At 41.2% G+C, this 11,688-nt stretch overlaps 1 protein-coding gene across 1 annotated transcript; it reads right to left on the reverse strand.

Moving 5' to 3' along the window:
* Positions 1-10,031: 10,031 nt before the first annotated feature.
* rasd4 (rasd family member 4) lies at positions 10,032-11,326 on the reverse strand. The gene has a single exon (XM_063030782.1). The coding sequence runs from the start codon at positions 11,172-11,174 to the stop codon at positions 10,548-10,550; it is 627 nt and encodes a 208-aa protein (XP_062886852.1). The 5' UTR covers positions 11,175-11,326; the 3' UTR covers positions 10,032-10,547.
* Between the last annotated feature and the right edge of the window lie 362 nt (positions 11,327-11,688).

The following is an 11,688-nucleotide window of genomic DNA, read 5'->3' on the forward strand; positions in this document are numbered from 1 at the left end:
CCATGTGTATCTAAAAGTGTGATTTTATTCATCACAATGCTCTGAAGCTTTATGTTCATTCTTGGGTCAGTAATAAAACAACAACTTGGAACAGAACAAAAGCTCTTTGCTTAAAGGAGTTAGAAACTGATGCTTTCAAGGATGATTTACTTTCATCAATATCAGTATCAATTAATGTGGCATGGAACTACAGTTGTAAGAACAAAACAGTCAAATCAATATACAATCATGCATTATCAGAAATGTTTTTTAATAGAATTCTGTTGCAATCCATTAAAAATAGCAGTTTGTAATTGAGATTAGAATTCTAATAAATTTGATCAGGTGGTATGCTGAACTCAGTGCTGTAAATGCTTCTAAGTGATAAACTTCAGATACGTTTTAACTATTATGTGTATTGTCGCAGAGCAATGTGTGGTTAAGTGCCTTGCTCAAGGACACAACACGCTGTCTCAGCTGAGGCTCGAACTAGTGACCTTTAGATCACTAGACCAATGCCTTAACCACTCGCCTTAATCACTTTGTCTAGTGATCTGAAGGTGGCTAGTTCAAGCCTCAGCTGAGGCAGTGTGACGTGTCCTTGAGCAAGGCACTTAACCACACATTGCTCTGCGACGACACCAGTGCCAAGCTGTATGGGTCCTAGTGCCCTTCCTTTGGACAACATCGGTGGCGTGGAGAGGGGAAACTTGCAGCATGGGCAACTGCTGGTCTTCCATACAACCTTGCCCAGGCCTCAGTCAACATCGAATATCGATGGACAGCTGAAGAGAAGAAAATTATGTGTACAGTATTGTATTCTAAATAAATTTCAGGTACCTGTCCTGAATATCTCAGGAGCATTACTGATTTCGAAGCATAATTTGAACATAAATAAAATTCACCTAATAATGGCAGTATTCAACCAAAAAAAATTCAAAAGGATTGCAGAGTGCAATTTTTGAAAAAGGAAATTATGAAGTTTTTTTCCACACCCATGTATATTTTAAACTATTTTTAGGCAGAAGATCTGATGATAATCGGTGGTGCTCTATCTTGGACAAGCATTTAGTATCTTTTTACTGGTAATTTGAAACTTCTAATATTACATTTATTGCTTGATGGGTAATTTAAAGTGTTTGTATCAAGAAAAGTAATAAAGCATTTTACTTGTCTCAGTTTGTTGGTCTCACCTTCACAGAGGTGATTTTTGGCCCCCCCCCCCCCAATGCTTCAGATAAGATAGCTAAAGCCTGTCTGTCCTTTGGATGTAAAATTGTCTCTGGATTTGTTCAAAGAGCATGGATTGCTACTGTCCTGGTCAATGTCAGTGTTTCACCCTACAACTCTTAAACCACATACTTGATTTTATCTTTCCTGCTTCATATTGCCTGATTGATCTAACTATTATAATGTGAAATATGTACATGGAAGTAAACAGATTTGGACAGTCTTTTCTTCAGCTTATTTTCCATTGCCTGGTATGCTGTTATAAGTCTATAACACTGATCTTCTGTCCCCAACTCACCTCTTCATCCACACCCTCATATATTTTGTGTATTTGATAGAAAGCTGAGCATTCCAACGTCCTGCCAAGACCCAACACAACATCACTTTTATCAGAAAGATGGTGATTGCAAGTGCAAGTGTGGCCAAGTTTATCACATGCTTCAGTGGCACTTGAAGCCAAAATTCACTAAATTTGGTGGTTTGGAAGAACATAACTGCAAGAATTTGTCTTTGCCATGATCATCTCTGTATTTCACTGCTGAAATTAGCTTATTTGTAAATCAGCTGCCCATAGTTTGTGCTCCAAGCGATCAATTACACAGTGACTGAATAAAGCAGAGTAGGATGTCCTCTGGTATTATTTGCTTATACTAGAGGGTGTTTTTTAAAAGGTGAGTGAAAGAAAGTGTAGGGGTTAGAGATAGCTGCTTTCTTTTTTTTAGCTAAATGCATGGAATGCACTGCCAGGGATGGTGATAGAAGCTGATAGGGACATTTAAGAGATTCTTAGATAGACACATGAATGAAAGAAAATTAGAAGATTATGGGCCATGTAGGTGGGAGGGGTTAGATTGATTGTAGAATAATTTAAAAGATCAGCACAACATTATTAGCCAAAGGGCCCCATCAGCTGTACCATTCTATATTCTACACCAGTTTTATCACTATGAACATTCAACTTCTAAGAACAACTTCTCTGGCTTGCATTAATTATACTGATGGTCCTTTGTGTGTTTTCTTTTGGAAAATACCAAGTGAATTGTAAAGATGCTCAGCTTGAGTATTTTTGCATTTGGTCTTTAATCTTTGCAGTTAGTGTATGTAAAGTGGTGAAATAAGTTGGCCTTCCAAATGTGTATGATATGCTGTCATCTAACCAAAGGGATCACATTTATTTCCCTTTGGGGATAATTATGTAAAGTACTTGTATTATTTAAAGTGATTAAAAGTGATTAAATAATAGAAAAAGGTGCATATGGATTTAGGCCACATTAATGTTATACTGGGGCAGCATTACCTAGCTCCAGATGTGATCTAAAAGTGTGGTTATGCAAAGCCACGTAAAGAGCTTTTGGTCTTAGCTGCAGGGTGATTGGAGAGATCTTCCAGAGCTAACAAGCACATGTGCCATTTGCACATAGACTGTTTATTGGCTCCTAGTTTTACAGTCTATACATTTAAAGTTCTTGTGCTTATAGAATCACTCCACAAATTATTCTTACCTAATTCCTAATTCAGTTGTGCTGATTGCCAATTGTATTGTATCCAAACTTTTAAGCTATATTCGGTAGCAATTTTGAAACTAAAGAAATTGAAGCAACCACTACTCAGACTACTGAAAAGGAAATCTCAATAGCATATTCTCTACAACATCTTGCATAGGATAATAACAATAAAATGGATCACAGCTAGCAAAAGAAAAGTAGCTTTAAACCCCAAGCTAACAAAAATTAACCTTTGGTTTTCTGAAGTCTTCACTGAACACTGTACCTTAACTATAGTCTTGATAACTTGACTTTAGTGGAGGCAGGGTAAGTAACAGACAGTCAACCTTGTCCTAAAAGACAGGATGGTTAATTTAAAAACAGAAACACAAGGAAATCTGCAGATGCTGGAATTTCAAGCAACACACATAAAAATTGCTGGTGAACGCAGCAGGTCAGGCAGCATCTTTTGGAAGAGGTACAGTCGACGTTTCAGGCCGAGACCCTTTGTCAGGACTAACTGAAAGAAGAGATAGTAAGAGATTTGAAAGTGGGAGGGGAAGAGGGGATCTGAAGTGATAGGAGAAGATAGGAGGGGGAGGGATGGAGCTAAGAGTCAATTTTGTAGGCTAACACTGGTGGACTGGATTTGTCAATCTCAAGAAACCCCAATATCTGAAGGGAAGGAGGATTAAATTTGATGAGAAATTGCGCTTCTCTCCATCCTCCTAATAGCCCATCCCTTTGTGTGGGGTGTGGTTTATTTCCCACTGAAAACCACTTCTGTAGCGTTAATTGTGATTGGTCAGTTTAAAAACTGCAGCCGCTCTTCCCATTGGTTGGGTTGGGTACCACAGCACCTAGTGTCCAGTTTAAACACCTCAGGGTTTTAAAGAGTAACACGTGCAAACAATTTGCTCTGTCTTTTACTTTGTCCCTGGAAACATTGTGAAGGTATGCACCATACACACTTTTAACTAAGTATCTGTTTGTTAACTATTTAGTTCTTAGTTTGTGTAACTTGGGGGAATGTCAATATTTGGGTGAATCTTTTCACTGAAAAAAATGCTTAATATACTTATTCACATTCAGTGTTTTCTGTCTCACTCAGCAAATTGTGAACCTGCTTCACATTACATTTTGGCGCTGCAAGCAGGGTTTGTGGTTTGAGCAGAAAATGCATTCCTTTAAAAGAGAGGAACCCCCGTATAGGAGATGCCAAGTCCCGGGTGAGATCAATAACAGTGAAGCTTTTGGGAGTTTCTCTAACCTACTGATGCGTGGTAGCTGGAAGATTGGTCTAACCAGTTAGATTTAGCCAAGGTTGAAAATGGATGCCATATTGTGTCGATACTTAAATTGTTGGGATTTCCCAAGAGAAAAGATAGCTGGTGGAATGCTTTTCGGTTGCTTGCAGTGATAGTAAGACACCTGCACCAGATTCGAGCTTTAATACAGCAGGGTGACAATCTTACTGTGTGGCTGGGGTATGGGGATGTTTGGCTGGATAATGAGAATGAGGGAGAGAGGGGTAGCATGGACCCCTCAGCTTATCCTTTGAAATTGCCCTCGCCGCTGTGTATCTGAAACAGTATGGGCCATGCAATAATCATGTGCTCCTACGCCTGCTGTGTGAAGCATTGGCCCGTGGCTTCCTCCCAGGAGGGGGAAGAGGATCAGGAATATTTGGGGGAGGGGTACAATGGGCCCCTTTGAAACAACAGAGATCAGGGAGTTCCCTGCTAAGGAATCGGTGCGTGTAGGGGATAGGTACAGACAGAAGCCTGGACAGTCTCTGGCTGCATGGTTATTGAGTATATAGTATGAGGAGGGTAACGGCATGATCCTATCTAACATAGAGATGGCTCCATTGGGGAGCCTATTGTCCCAACATATGATCAGTAATATCCTGAGAATGCTGCTTGCTTCCCTTCAGCATAATGCATTACTCTGGGATCGAGTAGCAGCAGTGATTAGATTCAAGTAACCTTCACTCATTGAATGGAATTTAAAACCCCAAGCAGAATGGAGCATAGTAGTGGCAGGCAGTAAACCCCTTCAACTTTGGGTTCTTACAGGATGTTGAATTAACTTCCACTATGACAGGGCATTTGGTTATAGCAGCAGCTTCCCATCTAAAATGAGCAGTGCTGTCTTTAACAGCACCAGCTGTTGGTCATCCTATAATTATGTACAGTGATTCAAATATTGCAAAGTTTGGAGTACGTAGGAGAGGGTGCACATAGCAAGGTACAGAAGTTGTATACGCAGATGGGAAGTGGAAGATCCCACGTGACCCGTAAGGAAATGTTTCTGGCGTTGCTCAAAGCTGGGGTCCTGGAGTAGCAGGTAAATGGAGTTCCCACCCCCACCGTCTATGCAATGTCGATGGAGTACTTCCAAGGAAAGCAAGAAAGGGAAGCCATTAATGTGAAAGGGTCATTCTTCATGCCCTCTCTTGATAAAGGCTCCTTTTGTCCGCTGCTGGATTCTTCACATTCCACTCAGCATTCCCCAGATCCCAAGCTGGAGGTATTACAAAGGACCAGGGCCAACCTTCAGCGGGAGATGGTTAGTGCCTTTGTGCCTCATCCTCATAGGGAAGGGGGGGGGGGTCATTTGACCTGCATCGCTCTTCCCTGTAAATGGTGAGAATGATTTAAATGCAGGGAAATGTGTGAGGTGTGGCCACACATGTCAGTCTGCTTGAGTGTATGTGAGGGTTTTACCTTTAAGAGACTGTGTGAATGTGCCAAGCCCCACTCAGTTGTGTTTTTCTTCTTTTCTTGTGCTCCCTGATGAGTGTGTTTTTCCCTGTGGAAATTAACTGTTCGCTTTAATTTTTGGATTTCCATGCAAAGTTTTAGAGAAGGGAAGTACAAGCCTGGGTTTTTATTGTTTGTTTCTAATCTGTTGCTTATTTTCTTTTATATGGTTTTAGTCTGCTACTTTGTTCCCTGTGTTTTTGGTCTGTTACTTGTTTCCTATGCAATCAGTTTTAGGGCTAATTCATTTCACACTGGCCATGTGAAATTTGGGTTGATGGGGTTAGAAATTTGGGTTGGTCGTGATTGGTCAGTGTAAAAACGGCAGCCACTCTTCCCAGTCGTTGGCTTCAGTGTCACAGCACCTAATGTCCAGTTTCAAACACCTCAGGGTGTTTAAAGAGTAATACATGTGAACAGTTCACTCTCTTTTCCTTTGTCCCTGAAACCAGCGGGAAGATGTGCTCTTTTGACTAAGTATCTATTTGGTGAATATTTAATCCTGTAGGTTGTGTAACTTGGGTAGTTTGTGTAAATTTTTTACTGTTTGTAAATAAATAATTAATATACTTATTCCCAGTCAGTGTTTTATAGAAACATAGAAAACCTACAGCATAATACAGGCCCTTCAGCCCATAAAGCTGTGCCAAACATGTCCTTACCTGAGAAATTACCTGGGGTTACCCATAGCCCTCTATTTTTCTGAGCTCCATCTACCTGTCCAGGAGTCTCTTAAAAGACCCTATCGTATCCACCTCCACCACAGTCGCCGGTAGCCCATTCCACGCACTCACTGCTCTTCTGTCCCATTCACCAAACTGTGAACCTGCTTCAATGTTATAGCCTTAAAACATTCCAACTTTTTCACCTCCCCTGTCCCTTTTCTGGAGCTTTCTTGTGCATTTTGATGTTTCAGTCACAAGCATTCTTTGTTAAAGAACCGTATAATTGGCTTGTTTCAGTCTTTTTTTGCATTCCTTCCAAGTACACATTAAGAACCTGAGTAAATTCAGACTGTAAATTGCTGTGATGTTCCCCTGTTCTCCCGGGGACTTCTGCAATCACTGTTAAATAGTTTGTTATGAAAACTGGGCAAGTGACTTTGAAGAATGCAGCCCTTCAATGATGTAGAGTCATTATAGTTCTATCGCATTTCTAAAGAACTTCAGGCAACATCTTGGCATCTCTCTGTGATTCATATCTAAAAGACTATTATAGGTCAGCTGCTGATTAATTGACAGTATCCAATGAATTCTGGTCTCACCAATAGCAATTTAATTAATAAACAGTTAATTTGTTTAGGCATTGCTGATTGAAAGTTCTCTCCAGCCACTCCTGCTCCCTCAGAGACTAACAAGTACCATGTGCAATTTGTACATAGCTTGTTTATTGGCTCCTAGTTTTAAAGATGGGATACCAATGTACATGCTCCAACACAGAGGCTGCTTGACTTGCAGATTTCTTCCAACGACTTGCTGTGCCAACACTACTTGTGTTTGTACATGCTTGGAAACTGAGCTCCAAGGTATTGTCAACTTGTTCACTGAACATCAGAGGAGTGCCCTTGCTCTCAACACAAACAAGACCAAGACCCTCTACAAACATGCTCTCTGCTGCTTCATACTGCCCACCAACAACAAAGGCTCAGGACATAGACCCAGAATCTGTAACTGTATCTTGAAGACGAGTTAGCCACAATATTGGGTCCATGATCCATGTGTTGGTTGTAATTTTCTGGTTGTATTGACTACGTCCCTAACACCATACAAACCAAGTTCTATGCAGAGCTTTATCATGACAGCTGCATCCAAATCCTCAGTATAGTATTCCCACCAACCCATAGGATCCCCTAGCCAAAGGGTTCCTGACTAGGGTCCACAGACCCCCTGTTTAATGGTATTAGTCCATGGCATTTAAAAAAAAAGTTGGGAACCCTGTGCTAGTCCTAGGCAGTTGAGAGAAACATTTAAGATGGTATGTGAACCTCAAGGTCATGTATCCTGAGCTCAAAACTTCTATATGAGAGGCAGAAGGAATACTCTTATTTCACTAACTGCCTATCTATCCATCCTCTCTACCCTATCTTAGAGCTACAGCATGGCAACAGGCTCACACTGCCCAGTTACCAACATGTGACCAATTAACCTACTAACCTGTGCATCTTTCGAATGTGGGAGGAAACCAGAGCAGTCATGGAGAACGTAGAAGCACTTTGCAGACAGTGGTGGAATGGAAAGCAGGTCTCTGGTGCTGTAAAGTGTTATGTTAACTGCTGTGCTAGCACAATGGAAGCAAGTCATCATTGGTTCAGAGGGACTGGTTAAGAAATCCCATAATCCCTTGAAATATCTGTACTCTTGATCTTAATTCTTTGGGCATCTTGAGTTTAATTGTTTCATTCTTCAAAGTTCAAAGTAAATTTATTATGAAAGTATATACTGTATTCATCACTATAGACTAACTTGAGATTCATTTTCTTGTAGGCATTTACAGGAAAATGAAGTAATAGAAAAAACATGAAAAAGAATAAATAACCAAGACTGAAAAACCAGTATGCAAAAGACAAATCATGCAACTAATATAAAAATAAATAATAAAGAAAACAGTGGTCTCGATGGTGGGAGTCCTTGATGATGGATGCTACTGTCTTGAAGTAGCACTCCTTGAAAATGTGTTCAGTAATGGGAAAGACTTTGTGATGGACTAGGCCACTACTTTGTTGTGAACTTTTCCATTCCTGGGCATTGTTTTTTTTCCACACCAGACTGATGAATCCAGTTAGTTTACTCTCCACTGAGCATCTGCCAAAGGTTTTCAAAGTTTGGATGACAAGCTGAATCCACACAAATTTCTAAGAGAGATGCTCTCATATCTTTGTGATGGGACTGAAGTGAAGTTAAATTTCTCCAGCGTTTCACGTTCTCTTTTCTTTAATCCTTTAAGTTGCTTCTTAACTATTTTGATGGTCACCTAAACTAGTAACTCCTTTATTATTTCGTTTCCTAGAATATGTTGCTAGATATTAGGAGAAACATCACCAGATGTTGATTTCATTGGTTATGCACAACATTGTGGCGCGACGAGCCTGTTCCTCTCCCGCTCTATACTTAAAAGAAGTTGTAAATGTTGCTACTATTCATGGTTTTGCGACATTGCATGTTTACTGTCCCTCGGTGTGACTCCATATGAAACCTCACCGCCTCCCCCCCCCCCCCCGTTTTTATTACAATGCTTTAAGGTTATAACACTGAAAAATGTGAATGTCTTATCACAAAAAATTATATTTCTGCTGAATTAATTGATATACATTGCTTCAGATTCAGGTTACCTGCATTGTGCATGGGTAGAAATGATTGCCGAATCACGTATTCTGCAGTAAAATATTGTAGTTTATTGATGGTCTGCTTTTAATTTCCTTTCTCTTGTTCCTATTTGTGTGAAAGAGGGTAGGCAGTGATGCAAAGGGTCTACACTTCAAGGATTTGCTTCATTTTGAAGATGCTATTAACATGTTTAGGTTTTCGCCCTGTACACTGCTCTTCGGCAGGTGCTTTTGATGGCTCCAGTTCAGCTATAACGGGGCCGCTTGTTACTCTAAAAATAAATATCGGTCGGAAACAGCAATTCGCCGATCTGCTGCTTTGAAAAACAAACATTAATAGCCAAAAGAGGGCGCTATGAAACACATTTCAGAGATTTTAAAAAAGTCAATATAAATCACACCAAGCAGCTGGAGAATGAGCGGGATAATGGGGGGGGGGGGGGGAGGGGTTGAAGGTGGAGTGCCTTCCCAATACAGAAAAGCCTTGTATAGATATTTTCCTCACAGTAACTACGTCTTTAAACCCAGCTTTCTACAAATGGCAGAGGATATAAACATTCACAAACGTTTTAAATTAGGCCCGGTATTTAATACACAATTTGCTATGTCCCAATATCATCACTCAGCTGGTGCCTTAGACCAGTTGGACACTATCCACAAATCAAACTTGGCGGCATGTTTTTGAGTATATTCGAAGCAAATGCTTCATACTCCCTCAGTCTAGCAAATTAATTTGCTTCTTTGCAATATGCATCTCCATAATAATCGGAGCCCAACGCCACTCGCTGCAGGCTGTCATCTGTAAACTCTCATTGGCGAATTGCTACGGACAGGTAGATCGGCGTTGGAAACTCTTGGCAAGAACGGTACTAGTTTATTATTCTATAAAGGATTAAATCCTAACCTCCCAAACTGCCAAGGCTCTTGCCTACAGAATACCCACCATCCCTGGTCCTTATGGTTCGCTTCCGCTGTGCTTCATTCCCCATAAAATCTTAATCATATCGAATTTTAAACGTTTCTAAATGCCACCTCCTAGGCCAGTGAGCCGGTTTTAGGGATTTTTTTTTTGTAATTTGTTTAAAGACATTCGGTTGCGAGAAGACGAAATCAACTACTATTTTATAACATTATCGAATCAGCGATATAAGTGTATAATCGTCGGATGTAAGCGATTGCTGTGTAACTAAGTTTAAACGTCAGACAATAAACATGTAAAGTACATAATCAATATATACAAATTGATCTGGATATAGTTATTTATTCTACTTTATAAAATAAGTACAAAATAATATAGATTTTCGGTAACAGTGTAACATCAAGATTCGGTAACTTGGAAGTATAAATAAATAGTAACACCCCGTTGCCAAACAATGCAGGGATATGAACTCTGTAAACAAAGCTATCAGGCTGCACCGTTACAGCAGATCGAGGGCTGATCAATATATCTGAAGCAACTAGTGTTAGATCATAAGATCACCGATACAAGCTTGCAATGGAATTTACCTTAAAATATACATCAATTGGTCCCATTCAGTATCTTCACTAAAGGCAAATGTCAAAGCAATTAAATTAACAAATAAAAACAGACTGCTTTAGATATGCCACGAATGCTCGCCTTCACTTTCAAGCACCTATAAAGTTCTCTTGCACAGTTCTCTCCACTATGGAGACGGAGTCCTTCAAGTTCTGCTCTGCAAGAAGCCTGGCGTTTAACAGCCTCTTTGATCGTGTCGAAAGAAAGTCTGCTCAGCCCGTGACTGCGGTCTAGGAGATGAGGCAACTGTTGGTTTTGTTCATGGGGGGCCTGGATTTGTTTCCCGCTGGAAAAGTTTCCCGTCTTCTCCGCAAGGAGGGACTCAGGCGGCTCGGCAAGTTGGCCTGTTGCAGGAGTTCCCGGAAAACTTCCGCAACATTGGCGTTGTCCTTGGCCGAGGATTCCAGGTACCGGTTGTTCCACTCCAACTCCACGAGAGACATGACATCCTCGGTCGACACCTGCCTCTCGTTCAGGTTGTCTGTCTTATTGCCAATCACCACAATAGGAGTGTATTTATCTTCCTTGATGTCTAGGATCTCGTCCCTCAGGCTCCTCACAGCTTGGAAAGACTCAGCATCGTCCACGGCGTAGACTAGGGCGAAGGCATCGCTAGTCTGGATGGAGAGCTTCCTCATAGCCGGGAAAGAGTAGCTGCCACTCGTGTCCATGATCTCGATTTTGATTTTCATTGCCCCCACTTCGTACTCTTTGCTGTGAAGTTCGTCTACTGTCCGCTTGTACTTCGACTCAAAGGTATCGAGTAAAAATCTCCGTATCAGTGAAGTCTTCCCCACCCCAGCTGCCCCGAGGAAGACCAGCCGGACCTGACTCTTTTCCTTCACTGCGAGAGACATCGTGGTGGCTTTGCAAACTTCTCAAGTAATGCAAAAAGCTTGCTTCTGCTGGACTAGACTTTTCCGCCTCAGTTAACTCAGATGAACAATCGCAGCGCGGGTACAGAAGCCAAGTTCAAGCGCTGGTACCAGTGCCCTCGCCTCCAGCTCCAAGCGTCTATCCACACTCTGCATCGCCAGCTCCGCCTTTATCAGGGATCCGAGCTCGGTGACGCTACCCTGTGCCAGCCCTGCTCCAATCAGGGCGTCACAGGCTAATTAGCAGTAAGCAGCACCGAGTTTCCCGAAAGTCACTGTCACGTATTTGCCGCAATTTGCCCGCATGTTGATTTACTCCGAGTGCAATTAGTCACATAGCTCTGTTACGTCCCGTCAAGACCATAACAGAAAGGATAGCGCTTAAGAAGTTCAACAGCCTTCTCAACCCAGGTTGTTTCTAGTGAAACATTAAACAAATACAACAATGTTTGATTTGAGTAAACAACCCCAGCGATAAAGTTTCATTCGATGTAAA

Source organism: Mobula hypostoma, chromosome 22 (assembly GCF_963921235.1).
Source record: "Mobula hypostoma chromosome 22, sMobHyp1.1, whole genome shotgun sequence".
NCBI classification, from domain to species: domain Eukaryota; kingdom Metazoa; phylum Chordata; class Chondrichthyes; order Myliobatiformes; family Myliobatidae; genus Mobula; species Mobula hypostoma.